This window comes from Epinephelus lanceolatus, chromosome 18 (assembly GCF_041903045.1).
Source record: "Epinephelus lanceolatus isolate andai-2023 chromosome 18, ASM4190304v1, whole genome shotgun sequence".
NCBI classification, from domain to species: Eukaryota; Metazoa; Chordata; class Actinopteri; order Perciformes; family Serranidae; genus Epinephelus; species Epinephelus lanceolatus.
Window position 1 is genome coordinate 38,088,868 of NC_135751.1, and position 15,304 is coordinate 38,104,171.

General features: G+C 41.7%; 1 protein-coding gene across 1 annotated transcript; it reads left to right on the top strand.

Moving 5' to 3' along the window:
* The first annotated feature begins 215 nt into the window (after positions 1 to 215).
* Positions 216 to 13,497, top strand: ddx39ab (DEAD (Asp-Glu-Ala-Asp) box polypeptide 39Ab). The gene is made up of 10 exons (XM_033645791.2): positions 216 to 335; positions 1,204 to 1,420; positions 2,678 to 2,805; positions 5,006 to 5,282; positions 5,383 to 5,501; positions 5,638 to 5,769; positions 7,865 to 7,974; positions 8,174 to 8,318; positions 12,408 to 12,555; positions 12,932 to 13,497. The coding sequence occupies exons 2-10, from the start codon at positions 1,213 to 1,215 to the stop codon at positions 12,946 to 12,948; spliced, it is 1,284 nt and encodes a 427-aa protein (XP_033501682.1). The 5' UTR covers positions 216 to 335; positions 1,204 to 1,212; the 3' UTR covers positions 12,949 to 13,497.
* Positions 13,498 to 15,304: the final 1,807 nt, after the last annotated feature.

Below are 15,304 nucleotides of genomic sequence, written 5' to 3' on the forward strand. Positions count from 1 at the left end.
TCAAGCTCAATGGTTCCAATTATATACTTGTATATATTATGCATTATAGTGATGCATTTATTTTATTGTGCGCAATTATTTATTTAACTCCATGACCCTCGTCGGCTTCCATCCACAGCCTAGCACTGCTGTATCCCGCTTTTTTAAACTGCGGTGGACTGCGGCACACTTTTCATCCAATCGCTGGATGCTTTTGCCGATGGTCTTCTAAATTCACCAATCATGTCGACGCTCTCCGGCGGAGGCGGGACTTCCTGTTAGTCGTATAACCCAACAGAGGCCTCCTCCCCATGCGGTTCTGATCTGTAGGTGGACGCGCAGCTAACACCGTAAAGGTAAGAATACGATTTTATTGTTGCAACTAGAATGTTTTCAAAACATTCACCTGTCGTCCAGGAAGTCGAAAATTACTTTACATGGCTTAAGTCACGAAGCGGCTACTCTTGAATGAAATAGCTTCCCTTATTGTTTGCTTTAGGATGCTAACTGAGCTAGCTAGCATTTTGTAGCGTAGCGGTAGCGTCGGTTAGCTTGACGCACCGCTGTTCCGCACATTCGTTCATAGTCAGTAAGTGCGTAGCCTTTTCATATCAACGATAATGTCTTCTTTATTATAACTTAAACTTTATCTCTGTATTTCTGTAGTTCAGCTGGGTAGTTAGCAAAAGGGTTTTGGCCGTATAGTAAGTTAGCTTGCCACGTTAGCAACAGTTATGCAACACAATAGCATTCCAGTATTGTGACTGGCTCAGAAGCTAACCGGTTTGCTAATGCGACAGCGCTGGCGAAACTCCAAAGCTAAGCTCGATCAGAGTTTAATTAGATATTGTATGTGCATACCAGAGGGCAGATTTTCGTGTATATCTAGTTTAATACTTCCCTCTCAGTTATTCACATATTAAGTTAGCTCGGATAGCTCACTCACTGGCCTCATATCTTACAATGGGTGTGCGGAGTACACACAGTAATGCTCAGTGAAGCGTTCACGTTGTTCATCATCATCTTGCAATAAATCCGTGGAGACAAACACACCTTTGCTCACACGTTATGTAAATGTATCTGGTGATACCTGGCACAAAGATTGGCAACAACAGCTGGGCTCTGTGAACAGCCTCACATGTCAACCCAGCAAGGGGGTGTGAGCCCAGCAATTGTAGACGATGATTGAATAGTAACTTTCTTTCTCTGTTTATGTTGTTCTAGACCGACACGATGGCAGAGAACGATGTTGAGAACGAGCTGCTCGACTACGAAGAGGATGAGGAGCCTCAGGGAGCCCCTGAGAGCGCAGCGCCCGCAGGGAAGAAGGAGGTGAAGGGGTCCTACGTTTCCATCCACAGCTCTGGTTTTAGGGACTTTCTGCTCAAGCCAGAGCTGCTTCGCGCCATCATCGACTGTGGTTTTGAGCATCCATCTGAAGGTGAGGGACATTTGGTTGTCTTCAGTGGCTGTGTGTACCAACCAGTAAATATGACGAACACGTTTGTTCAAGTGGGGTATTGTTAGTTACTTTTAAATGCATTTTACTTATAGGCACCTTTCAGAGCAATCAAGGACACTGTACAAGACACAGTCATAATAAGCAGCAGTGTATCCATAGATCATAAAATCAAACAACTCAGTCCCTGTCAGTATGTTTGCATCACATTAGAGAAAATAGATTTGTGCCAGTCCGACTAAAACCAGACTTTTAAAATACATGTAAACACCACACAAAGTCCAACTGAAATCTTATTCATTTTCTTAAAGTCAGACTAACACACCCAGATAAACTCGATTGGGAGGTGAATTGCTCCTGCATGTATACAGTCAACCAGCCCCAAAATGGCCTAGGTGCTCTGGGCGTGCTCCACAGTTTACACCCAAGGCCTTGACCTGGAAGTTAAATAGCATTAAATGAGTAACAGAAGAAGATGCTGGTAATAAACACGGCAAAATCTGCACACAGAACTGTGTCTTTTTGGATGGACGAGCTGACAGATGATCAGCTGAAGGAGTTAAATATTTTAGGAGGAGGAAATAGTGGCGGAACAGCTGGACGACACTTGATTGTTTGGTCTGTGCCGTAAAAGGGTCAACCGGCAAAAGGTCCAATACAAACAAGCTGAAAGGTGACATACTGCCATCTGTTGTAGTGGAGTCAGACATACTTGAGTAAGTCCCCTCCTGTGTGTGTATACGGGGACAAGGACAGTAGTCCCATTAACTGGCCTAGTTGAACTATAATAGTAGCTCAGCTTAACTGTGCATGTAAACGTACTGAGTGTGTGTCAACATTAAATCAGACCAAATATACCAGCTTGAAAAGGTGTGTTTTCAGACGGTATTTGAAGGTGGAAAGGGAGTCAATAGTGTGAATGTCATGTGGGGGAGAGTTCCTAAGGTGGGAAGCAGAACATCTAGAACCCATGGTAGAAAAGTGGGCAGATGGTGATGGGAATTGGATTGCAGAAGAGGATTTAAGAAACAGGAGGGTGTGTAGATGTGAAGGAGTTTCATTAGAAAGTTTTTTCCTGTACACAACTTACAGGATCTGTATATATTTGTGTGTCCCATGTAAGGATACTAGCAGGGTTCCTGCATGTCTGGACACACTGTACAACAACTTGAAATACTGGCTGTTCTAATGAAATGTGTACACACTGGCTTAAATCTTCTTTTTATGCTTTTCCTTTAGTGCAGCATGAATGCATCCCACAAGCTATTCTGGGCATGGACATCTTGTGCCAAGCCAAGTCTGGAATGGGCAAGACAGCTGTGTTTGTGTTGGCCACACTGCAGCAGATTGAACCTGTTGATGGGCAGGTGAGTGCGCATGTTCAACACACTTGGTCTGTGCTGCAATGATTAACCAACTATTTGGTTATCGATGAATCATTCCAGTTATTATATAAACAAAAGAGCCGACGTTCGCAAGTTTCATGCTTCTTGAATGTTAAAATACTATCATGCATGACAATAAACGGAATAGCTTTGGATTTTTGGACTGGATTAAACATACCGTTTGAAAACAGCAACTTGGGCTTCAGGTAGAGATGTGCAACTGATACCAAAACTCTGAAGGTTGTTTTGCTTTGGAAGCTTACCTTTTCAATAGATTGTGTTGTATATTTTTGTTATCCTAAAAGTGAGCTAGGGCTGCACAAGTAATTAAATATAAATCACAATTACATTTTTTGCTTTCCCCAATTACATGAACACAATGGACTCCAATATTAACACGCATGCTCCGCTTGTAGTAAACACAGCTGCATATCAAATCAAGTGCTTCCTAACAGCCATCCTCCACTTTTGAAGAGCTACGTGGCACCCTGCAGAGGCACCTGATGAAAGGCTTAACTGAAACGTTGCAACTGCTGATGGGCTGTCATCTGTTCATCAAGCGTTGTTTAGAAAGTATTGCGGTTTTAGGAGCCGACAAATCATATGCAAAAAGTGTATTGGACTTGTGTCTGCACTGCAAAGCAACGCCGCTTGTTTAACCACCTGAAAAATCTCTGCAGTCGGCAGTATGATGAATGCATGAAGGTCAAGGAGAATAACATCGTTAACACTGACTCCTGGTCCTTGTCCAGCGTCAACTCAGACATCCTTGACAGCAACACTGCAGCAGTACGTACTGTGACTGTTGTAAATAAACAGTACAGTAGTGGATATGTTTATATAGGAGAAGCTCTGAATTCAGATGAAGAAGAACGTTATTCTAAGTCTTCATTTGATGCAAAAATTTGAATTAGCAGGCATGTAGCACAAGATGAAAGTGAAAGCAGTGCTCGCTTGATTTAATCGTGGGTAAAGGGCTTAGTACAATATTGATATTTTGCTTCTAGGAGATGTGCTGTGACTAAGGACCAGTCTTATCTTGATGCATCAACATGGAAGTGAAAGCAGTGCTCTGGTTATTTTAGGTGTGAAACTGCAGTAGAAATGTTTTTTCCTTTTTAAAACAATAACTGTGTTCTCAATGTTGATCAAATTAATTGTGGTTATCATTTTGGCCATAATCTATTGTATGCATTTGGCATTTGTTTCAGATTGATGTGTGTATCTGCCATCTGTGGTGTGGTGATGTCATGATGTTCAGAGGATGAGACACAATGGTATCAGGAGCAGGTTGGCACATGGAATGTGTTCTGAGTTTGTGGCCAGAGTAGGGCAAACAATACAAGGGCTCTGTCAATTAGACCCGCAGCAGGAGTGGAACGTGAGCAGCAGAAAGGTGAATGTAATATTGAGACAGCTCCGTCTGCTCCTGGGACCAGCTCAGTTTTTGTGTCACAGTAAAGCTATTTTGTGCTGAGCTCTGAAGAAGCATTATTGTCTTTATTGGAAATTAGACCAGTTGGGTAAATTTCTAATGCAACTGGTTAGAGAAAGGATTATTATCTGACAATATCAGCTACATTTGAGGCAGCACATCAGAACAAAAGCATCACAGATTTAATAATAGCACACAGACGTGTTAAACTTTAATTGCATGCACATGAAACAAAAGGAAAAACTATTTAAAACATAGAGGTGTTGTGGCACTTCGCCCCATGTGGGAGGGTTGCTGTAAGTTTTGTAAACCACTAGATGCCACCGTTTGCTGCACTTGAAGCTTCAAGTGTTTTTTTTTTTTTTTTGGCACAAATAGAAAGTCCCAAAGCTTCATAAGGCTACATTTGCCCATCCATAGTACCAGGAAAACACAGATGGTATTTTTTTTTAATTTAACAATTTTCTGATATTTAATGCACAAAAAAATGATTGACATCAAGAAAACAACAGATCGATTAATCTAATAAATAATTGTGAGTAATTGCAAATAAAGACGACATTTTCATGGACTGGGTGAACAAAAAGTGACTTTACGAAATTGGCTTACTGTCAGAAACAGGCATTTGTTTGCTCATTAAATTGTTCAGTGACTTACTTTAAAACCTGAGGCCTGCATTATGGAGAGCATCTAATTTTTAGGATGTACAGTGTCTGAATCAGTGTTTTCTGTTTGTCTGCTCCTCAGGTGTCTGTATTAGTCATGTGCCACACGCGAGAGCTGGCCTTCCAGATCAGTAAAGAGTATGAGCGTTTCTCCAAGTACATGCCCACGGTAAAGGCTGCAGTATTCTTTGGCGGCATGGCCATCAAGAAGGACGAGGACGTCTTGAAGAAGAACTGCCCTCACATCGTGGTCGGAACGCCGGGCCGCATCCTCGCTCTAACCCGGAGCAAGACCCTCACCCTGAAGAACGTCAAGCACTTTGTTCTGGATGAGTGCGACAAAATGTTGGAGCAGCTAGGTGCGTTCTGTTGTCTGAATATTGGCTGACATGATCAGTTCTTATTGATTCCATCAGTCTGTATTAATCTGTACGACTCTGACCTCTCTTTGTGTGACAGACATGAGGCGTGACGTACAGGACATCTTCAAGATCACACCCCACGAGAAGCAGGTCATGATGTTCAGCGCCACACTGAGCAAGGAGATCCGACCGGTCTGCCGCAAATTCATGCAGGATGTAAGTGATCGATGAAGTTTTCTGAACACAAACTGCTTGAGCATTGTAGCTGCTGCACATTTGAATTTTAGATGTTTTTCACATGTTGCTACTGTAACTCATCAAGTTTAAATCTCTGTCACCTCCTCCGGGACAGCCCATGGAGGTATTTGTGGACGACGAGACCAAACTGACACTCCACGGCCTGCAACAGTACTACTGCAAGCTGAAGGACAGCGAGAAGAACCGCAAGCTCTTCGACCTGCTCGACGTGTTGGAGTTCAACCAGGTAAAGTGATGGAGATATTGCATGACCGTCCCTATAGCCATTAGCATGTTGTATTACCTGAGTGTTTGCTAGTTTTAAGAATTGTCAAATATAGGAGCAAATATGTAAGAAAAAAAATTAGTCTTTCTATTACTTATTGTCACCCTGTAAGCTTTTTCCACAGTTGTAATGTGGGATTACAGAACTGGAAAAGTTGCTTTACAAGAAATCTGTAAAATAAGTTCAACAATCCAACCAGCAGCACCTCCTGAAGAGAACTGATTAGCTCTTTTTCTTTAGTTTAGCTCAAAAACAAATGTGTAGCACCTTGGTAGCCCAAAGGTTAAAGTGCATGTCACATAACCACAACGTCACCAGGTCAATGCCTCCATCACTCTACCATACTGATAAAAACTGTCATGCAGGGAGTCCTAGCTTAGGAGTGATTAAGTAAATTCTCAGCAACTCTGATCAAGGAAGAAACAGAAACTTTGACCTTTAGTGAGGAGGCGTGGTCGACTCCTTTACAATGTGTGATGCATTCTTTTAAAAGGTGTAATTGTGCTTTTGTGAGCCAGCAAGGTGTGGCCCAATGGAAATAAAGTAATTAGCATCACAATATGAGACAGTTAAAATGCTGTAAGTGTTTGTGTGATCACTGCCAATGGAGGGGTGAGAGACACCCATCACTGCTGCAGTGTTCCAGTTGCTGGTTCTCTCAGTGTTGTAATCACTTTCACTTCATTAAATCTTTCACCTTAGGAGCTCTCTTTAAGGTCCAGTGCGTAGAATTGGAGTGGCATCTAACAGTGAGGTTGCAGATAGCAAGAAGACTGAAACTAAAGTTAGGAAAACGTGAATGGCCCCATCTCGAATCAGGGTTTGGGTTGTCTGTTCTGAGCTAATGTAGGAACAACATCATAGACTCTATGGAAGAGCAACCGTATCGGATGTGGTTATAAATGGCTAATTCTTAACTAGGAAAAAAAAATGTTATTTTCAGGTGATTATAAACCAATGAAAACATAGTTATATATCCAGATTCATGTCCCTAAATCCTGTACACTGCTCCTATAAGTGCTAAGATGCGTCTTGAATAACTTCTATCTTTACCAGGATCAAGTCTAAATTGTAAGAGGAATTTCTCTAAAAAAGAATCAACTTTTTGTTGGAAGCTTTGTGAATACAGTGGTCACAACCAAAAAGTAGTCCTGCACATACGCCCCATTAAATTTTTGTTCTTATAGTTTTTGTACAAATGAAATAAATGAGAAACAACATGAGGGCTGCACAATTAATCACGTATTCATCACAATTTTCTTGCCACAATAGATGACCATTTTAAATATGTTGTTGTTAAATATGTGTGTAAATTTGTTGTGCTCAGTCTTCTGAATGTTGCATCATCTGCTCATGAGCCATCATCATCCACTGTTTGGAAGTGCTCTGGATTTAGGAGAGAGTAGAGAGTGCATGGGACTTGTTTTCGCACTGAAATAACCAATGCAGTCGCACTCCATTGGCCTTTCATTTGATTACATTCTGTAAAGGCATAGCTAATTTTAATTAGCCCACATTTTGGGTACAGTTTTGTTCATAATTTGCATGTATGAGATGCAGTGTGAACTAGACCAGTCTTGTTTTAATGCAAAGATTTGTACATTAGCAGGAATGTAGCACAACATGAGTGTGAGCAGATTATTAAATGCAAAAGTGCAAAGAAAATATTTTTTCCCTAAAATCAACTAAACGTTATCATGGATCAAAATAATTGTGTTAATCATTTTGGCCGTAATCATGTAGCCCTACATCATGTGAATTAGTGATCTTTTAGATGTGCTGGTGGGTTGATTCTTGAGCTGGCTGCTGCCTGTAGCCTCACATTGAACGTAGGCATGAACCTTGAATCAAGCTTCCCATCTTGCCAGAAAGTTAATAAGTGCATTTCCCGAATTATCTTGACCATTACTTTAAAGCTACTCAGTCGCTGCAATAATGGTCACTGTAATTTTAAGTTTCCTAATTGAAGATCTGAAGGAAACCCCTCAGAAGTCAAACTAGTGTTTCATGTTTCCACCTCAGCAGCTATAATTCAGTGCCTTTGCTTCTCCTCTAGGTGGTGATCTTCGTCAAGTCAGTGCAGCGCTGCATCGCTCTGGCTCAGCTCCTGGTGGAACAGAATTTCCCTGCCATCGCCATCCACAGGGGAATGGCTCAGGAGGAGAGGTGAGACACACATCCTCCTCTTACATACCTCCTCTCATAAACATATGCTCCATTGAGCTCTGAATGTTAAGTATGTTTATGGAGCATGAGGCCTCATCAGTTAACTCAACACATCATTGCCTTCAAAGGGGGATACAGTCCAGTAATGTCTGCAGCAGCTGTGTTGATAATTCCCCTCCACCCCCGTCTTACTCCGCAGGCTGTCTCGCTATCAGCAATTCAAGGACTTCCAGAGGCGGATCCTGGTGGCTACAAACCTCTTTGGCCGTGGGATGGACATCGAGCGAGTCAATATCGTCTTCAACTACGACATGCCAGAAGATTCTGACACCTATTTGCACAGGGTGAGAACTGCAGAGGGGAAAGAGCTGCACCTGTTTTTTCCCCTTAATGTTTGTTCGGTGTAGCTTCTCGGTGTTCTGGGAAGTTGGTTTAGAGAAGTTTGTTTTTAAGAGGCACGCCATAACCTGCATGATTCTGTTACTTCTACCGAACACTAGAAGACTTTGAAAAGACTTTGTAGATGTGAGAAGGTGTCAGACTTTGTCCTTTTTAAATAAATGTGAGGTTTTAATCACACACAGAAAGATTTTGCAAAGACATGGGATCTTACAGAGCAACTATTTGTAAGACTACAACTAAATTCCTTTTGAGATTATGTCTCATCCTGCCCCATACGCCAAACTCACTTTAAGAACTATGAACACGTCGACAGTATTCCTGTTGGTTCCATAAAGAAACTGTATTTGCGAACAAACTTAACCTTTTGGATTTTGAAGTCTTAACGAGCCTCCTTTGGATAGCTGCAATGTTTTAGTGGAAGGAGACCATTGGAATTAGAGGTTGAAAGATCCAGATATTAAGATTTCTCACTAAAATAAGTGCTGGATGGTGGATCAGACACGTGACAAGTTAAACACTGAGTCTCTTGGTCACATCACAACTCCATCAGCTTCTCCTCCTTTTCCAAATTAGAAGAGAACCAAGACTTGTTCATGTTCTTGCACCTCAACAGAGTTTTCTGTCTACCCAGTTTACTGCTTCCTCTTTGGTGCTGGAGAGAGCACAGCCATTGGTTGTTGATAATGTTCATGTCTTCAAACATCACTTTTAGCTTTAGCTGCTCAATTAAGTAGGGATGCACCGAATATTCGGTAACCGAATATATTCAGCCGAATATTGCAAAAAAACACACATTCGGTATTCGGTGGAATAAGTTAAAAGCAAGGCCGAATAATAGCGGCGTGTTTTGATAACGCAATCAAACGGCGTGCCGTGACGGGCGGAATAAAATGTCAGTAGTGTGGCGATCCGTCCATCACGGCACTCACATTTGCGACTAAAAATAGCTTTGAGCGAGCAAAATAGGCTTAAATCATTCAGCACGCTGTGTGAGCAGCCTACAGATTTCAACCAGCAGCAGAAACAAAAGGTGAATCCCATCGGTTGTGGGTTGAACGGGGGTCACAGACAGTAATGTATTCCTGTCAAATACGGTGGCCATCGGCTTACCGGGCGACGGAGAAGTCGGCTCCAATAATATCCTCTTCTTGGTGTCATGACTGCCCAGAAGTACCTGAACAGCCGAGCCGTGGCAGCACACAGGTATGTGACATGTCAGAGGAGAAACGAGCCTTTCACATTTCTCTCTTTCTGGCAGTAACAGCCCACAAACCTCACCGCACTTTAGGGACTGTTCATTACTTATCAAGGAACTGTCAGGGGAGGAGGGTGGCTGGTTGATTTTTATTTTATTTATTTTATTTTGATCCCACCTATGTTAATCACTTATTGATGCTGTTTTTGAAGTATGAATAAGTCAAAAAGTAATTTATTTCATTGAAATATCATTGATGTATTATAGAAAAGTGATTTATCTTTTTATAAATGACAAAAGGCACATCTGCCTCATTTTTGCTGTGGTATCCTGATACTACTCAGAACCATGATATTTTCATTGGTATCGTACAGTGGGATCCAATTTTGGTACCGTGACAACACTAATCTGGAGGGGGTTCATCTGCAAAAACTAATGAAAAACTAAATGGTATTCGGCCAAGCGTTTAATAATATTCGGCTTTGGCCACAAATTTTCATTTCGGTGCATCCCTACAATTAAGACCGAAATTGTAATTACGTTGGGCAATGTTGAGATCACGATTATTGAACACGAATACTCCTCAACTTAGGAAACATTGTGCACTGACTGAACATTTAAAACTTTAAAAACTGGATTTTTTTTAAACGTTGAGTATAATTTAACTGAAAAACAATGTAGAGAAATGAAATATGTATAAGAAATTTATAAGAAATATAAGCATGGTGCAAAAGAGCAGAGGGAGACCCCGCACTGTTGGCAGAACAGCCTTGGACTGTGATCACTGATCATGATGTTCAAATAAACACAAGAAGTTTGTGCTCTAGAGAAAGGATCAGCGCTCAGTGAATAACCTCCTAAGCCCTATGATAAGCTATTCTGGCAAGGCTTAACTATACAGACCAGTGAGCAGTGATAACTAACATGTCTTTGGGGTCATGAGGTGGGAACCTCCTTTCACCAGTGTTTCGTCTAGTTGGTCCCACGACACCTCCAGGAGGCTAGACAGTGATCTCTGGCGTCCCAGAGACACTCCCCTAATGCCAGGTCTCACTGCTCCCCGCACCAACCCAACAACCTCCTTTACCTTACTTACACATGGCTTTCTCAGCCCAAACAGCACTGCCACCTTCAACAAACCCAGGCTCCATTGATGCAAGCTCCCGTAGTGACCGTGCCGATATTACCTTTCCTAGCACATTCACCATAATCTATTTCACAAGCTACATATCATAACTCCAATATAAGCTAAAGTTAAAGGAGATAGAGAAGATAAACTCATAGGCTTTCTCAGCCCAAGCAGCACTGCCACCTTCAACAAACCCAGGCTCCGTTCATGCTAGCTCCAGGTAGTGACTGTGCCGATACTACCTTTCTAGCACATTCCCCATACCCCATTTCACATGCTACATATCATAACTCCAATATAAGCTAAAGTTAAAGGAGATAGAGAAGATAAACTCATAGGCTTTCTCAGCCCAAACAACACTGCCACCTTCAATAAACCCAGGCTCTGTTCATGCGAGCTCCAGGTAGTGACCGTGCCAATACTACCTTTCATAGCACATTCACCATACTCTATTTCACACGCTACCTAGCATGGTCTCAAAAAAAAGGGGACTCAAATAGACCATCTAATGTATTCAAATTGATTTCATGCTTTTTCCCTGGTCGTCTGAATAATCCAATTTGTTGCTAGTTGCTTTCAAGAAGTAAACACTAAGCGCACCGCTGTACAGGAAAGTTGTGCACTGTATTCATAACACAAGACAAAATGAGAGCATATTGTGAAATGTAATGTGGCGCAGTAATCTTGATTATCTTGTTTCATGACCGTTGGAAGCCAAGAACGTAATCAAAAATTAAATTTGACAAATCCCCAAGGCCTACTATTTACTTGAGCCAAGACTAGAAACATACAACCATGTTAAACATGTTTGATTTTATCGAAACTTTGGACGAAAAAAAAAGACTTAAATCTGTTCTGAGTTTTATAACCACCTTACACCAAGCTGTTGATCACAGGAGTGCTCACTTACTGAGGTAAAACTGTTATGCTATTCTAGCAAAAGGTCATTTGGTGTGAGGGCACGGTGACACATTCACGATTGCAGGCGCGTGACTATTCCTTGATGAAGTTATCTTCATGTTGCATGTGAGCACTGCGAGTGTGATGACGCAGGAAGCTAGCTTGCCAGCTAGCGTCAGCTAGCCTACTAAAAGTTACAGCTAAATATAAAGTTATTGCTACTTTTTTATGATCCCTGCTAGTCTTCCAACTTACTGTCAGCCAGGCAGTATCTCTCATGTTGGCAGGTTGTGTTTTTATGGCCACTAACAAACAATATCGGGTGGTTAAACTCAGCATAAATCAGTGTCTCCTCCTCAGTGTTGTATCGTAGGCAGCTGGACTTCAGTTCTTAATTTCAAGACTGAAGAAGAGTCTTGGACAAGAGGTGAAACTTCAAGAAACTAAAGCGAGTCCAGTTGCACATGATACAGCACTTAGGATTACCATGACCTGGATGACAGAGTCTTCACCAACAGTGTCTCCTCCACACATGCGACTTTGCAGTTGTTGATGCTTCAACTTTGCCTGTTAAAGTTCACCCATGTTGAACTCACTCGATGCGGACATGCAAATTTACTTTTATTTGCCCCTTGTTTCCCGTTGGATGGAAGTGAACAGGAAGCCAGTATATGCCTGTGTTAATTTCGCTCATGTGTGACCGCACCGCAAGTCCGTCATTAGTCCCTCATTGTGTGAAGTATTACATTTTTTGGTGCATCATGTGTTTGGGATTAAACTCATTCAGGCCTCCTCTGCTTCCGTCAGGTCGCCCGTGCTGGTAGGTTTGGGACCAAAGGCCTGGCTATAACCTTCGTGTCAGACGAGACAGACGCCAAGACTCTGAACGACGTGCAGGACCGCTTTGAGGTTAACGTGGCCGAGCTGCCAGATGAGATTGAGATCTCCTCTTACAGTAAGCCTCTCCACTTCCGAATGCCTGTGATGCTTGATGTTCTTAGTGCAGTCTGTTGGAATGATTGTAATTTTTGGATTAATGAGTTTACTATGAAAGCAACACTGCTAATGGTCGATGTTCTGTTTCGCTGGCTGTTTAATCCAGTGAGATCTTGTCATCTGAAGATTGCCCCTCACATAATCAGCTGCTGTAATAAACTTTTAGAGTCCTCTTGGCAGCTCGAGGCAGCAGTTGTTGCTGCCATGTAACTCCCATCAAATGGAAACTGCCTTTACATGTTTAACCTGTTGCTGAAAAGTTGGTATGCTCAGCTGTTGCTAATCACGCTGAACCTCCACATGCTCATGTCTCTCCTCCCTCTGTCCCTTTGCAGTCGAGCAGTCCAGATGAGTCCTCCGGCCGAGCAGCAGCCTCCTCTTCATGGATCTCGTGTCTTGTATTTGGACGTAGACGTATTTCACTGTTGGTTTGAAAGCTCTGCTCGTTCCCTGTGTTCACCAAACATTTATTTTTATTGTCAGTTTTTTGGGGGCGGGGGGTATGGTTGATTTTAATTTGTCTTTTACTGTCTTTTTTTTTTTTTTTTTTTTTGCTTAATGAAATTAAAACTTTTTATAAAATGCCATTTTTACTGTCGTGGTCTCTTGAGAGGCTCATCATGTCTCTACTCCATTCGCATTAATGTCAATCTCCAGCAGAGCTTCAGGGAAACGTATAGGAAAAGTAGTTCTGAGGAACATGTTCAAGTGATTTTTAGCCCTTTTTTAATGTTCGGACTAGTTTGTATAGGAAGATTTGTGTCTCTTGTTTTTCCCCCCACTGTAACAGATGGTCTTTAAAAAGTCATGTAGTGACAGTTCCGTACATTTTGGCTCACATGGCAGCTCTTTCTTTGAATTTCCAATTGAATGCCTCCAATAAATGAAGTCACCAAGTGGAGTCCTGGTGGTGAATGTGCCAGTTTTTATGTTAAGTGTCATGAGCACACTAGATAATGAAATTACTGATGCTTGGTGTGTCTGCTAGTGTCATTGTTGGAGTTTTGGAAACTATTTCACACATCACAAAATGTCATAAATGGTACTAGACTTTGTGTTTAGTGCTAATTAGCAAATGGAAGCACAGTGGCATGGTGTTGCAGATAAAAACATGGTGTCTGCAGGCCATTAAAATGTATGAAGTTCAATTTTTAAAATAAAATTATAGGCCTTTAAAGTCATTAAATAGGCTTAAATTTTAATTTGTGAGGTTAAAGTCAAACATTTGATCAAATTTCACCTATCAATCATTTACTTTCCATTAAAATTAGTCAAACTGCCTGAATGTCCACATTTCTCATGCTAAAAATTATTAAACTTAACACTGAACCCAATGCTATCTTTGTACCTGCACTTACCTGTTGACAAAATGTAGATGTGCATAGTATATGACATTTTCATGGTATGGTAACTGTCTCAAAGTATTGCTGTTTCACGGTATGCTGGTATATGGTACTGCACAATTATTAGTTGTAACACTTAAAGGAATGATAACATGCTTTATTACTATGACAATTTTGTTATGAAAGTGTTAACAAGTCTCCCTTTAAAAAAAAACAAATATAGGTGAGATTTTTCGACTGGTTGCATTTTTTCCCACTACTGTAGGTAAGCAAATGAACATGGTATCAATTTTTATACCTTAAAACCTGATACTGCTGCAACACCAAACCTGCTTCACTCTAATACCCATAATGCCTGCATAGATATTGACCCCTGCACAGAAGCTATGGAAGCTGTTAAGGGACAGAAGTATTTGAATTTTAACAGCCAGTGAATATTTAATACATTTTAACACCACTAATTTTTACTTTGAAAACGGTGTATCTGAATTAATTTGTTCTGAATTGACCTCTTAACCTCCTGACGCCCTGCGTCTTCATATGAGTACATCACATTTTGTGTTTGCTGCACTTTATACTTAATTGTATGGGCCCGTCCCAATACCCCCCTTAGCCCTACCCCTACATTTGTACGTTCCTGCGAGGGGTAGTGGTGTCCCAATTCCTTTTTGCGTGTAGGGGTAGGGGGCATAACGAGGGGTAGTGGGTATGAAACTAGCCCTTCGGAGCGAGGGATTTCAGAAGCTGACTTGCCAGTGAAGGATAGACGTCGCCATGGCTACCACCGAGCAAGAGACGGAGAAAAAAAGTTCATACATAGCTAACGTTACTGTCGTCAGGTTGCTTGTTAGCTAGCTAGCTAGCTCGCACTATCTGGCGTCTGTCATCTGTCCTGTTCTGCAAAATTGTCAGACTTTTCACATTACGATAACACGCCAGCTAGTATAACTATGCTGCCTCGTAATGTTAGCTGGTTAGCTAGCTAGCCAGCAGAAGTCCTCTGTCATCTGTTGTTCATCAAACGAAGCATGTGGCAAACGCGATCTGTCGGATGAATGAGACTCCATTGTAGATGCCAGTTGGAAATGTAGATGGCTCGCAGCTTCCTGTTTAAAATAGTTACTTATGCATGAACGTAACCGACGCGGTGACGTAGTGAGTGGTGTCCCAATTCCTAGGGGAAGAGTTCAACCCCTACCCCTTGTTGCTTCATTTTGAAGGCCAAGGGGTAGTGGGCAAGGGCTAGGGGTAGTGGGATTGGGCTTTAACTTAGACCTGTTGTCCTTTTTCATGGACACTTTTTTGTGCCATCTAGTGGCAGCAAAAGCACAATACACTGTCAGTACTCCATGTAAAAACAAGATG

Excerpts from the sequence above, each read along its gene's own strand:
- ddx39ab (XM_033645791.2), top strand. The coding sequence starts at position 1,213 with ATGGCAGAGAACGATGTTGAGAACGAGCTGCTCGACTACGAAGAGGAT. Across the intron at positions 5,502-5,637 it reads GCCGCAAATTCATGCAGGAT|CCCATGGAGGTATTTGTGGA; the intron begins GTAAGTGATCGA and ends CCTCCGGGACAG. Across the intron at positions 8,319-12,407 it reads CTGACACCTATTTGCACAGG|GTCGCCCGTGCTGGTAGGTT; the intron begins GTGAGAACTGCA and ends TGCTTCCGTCAG.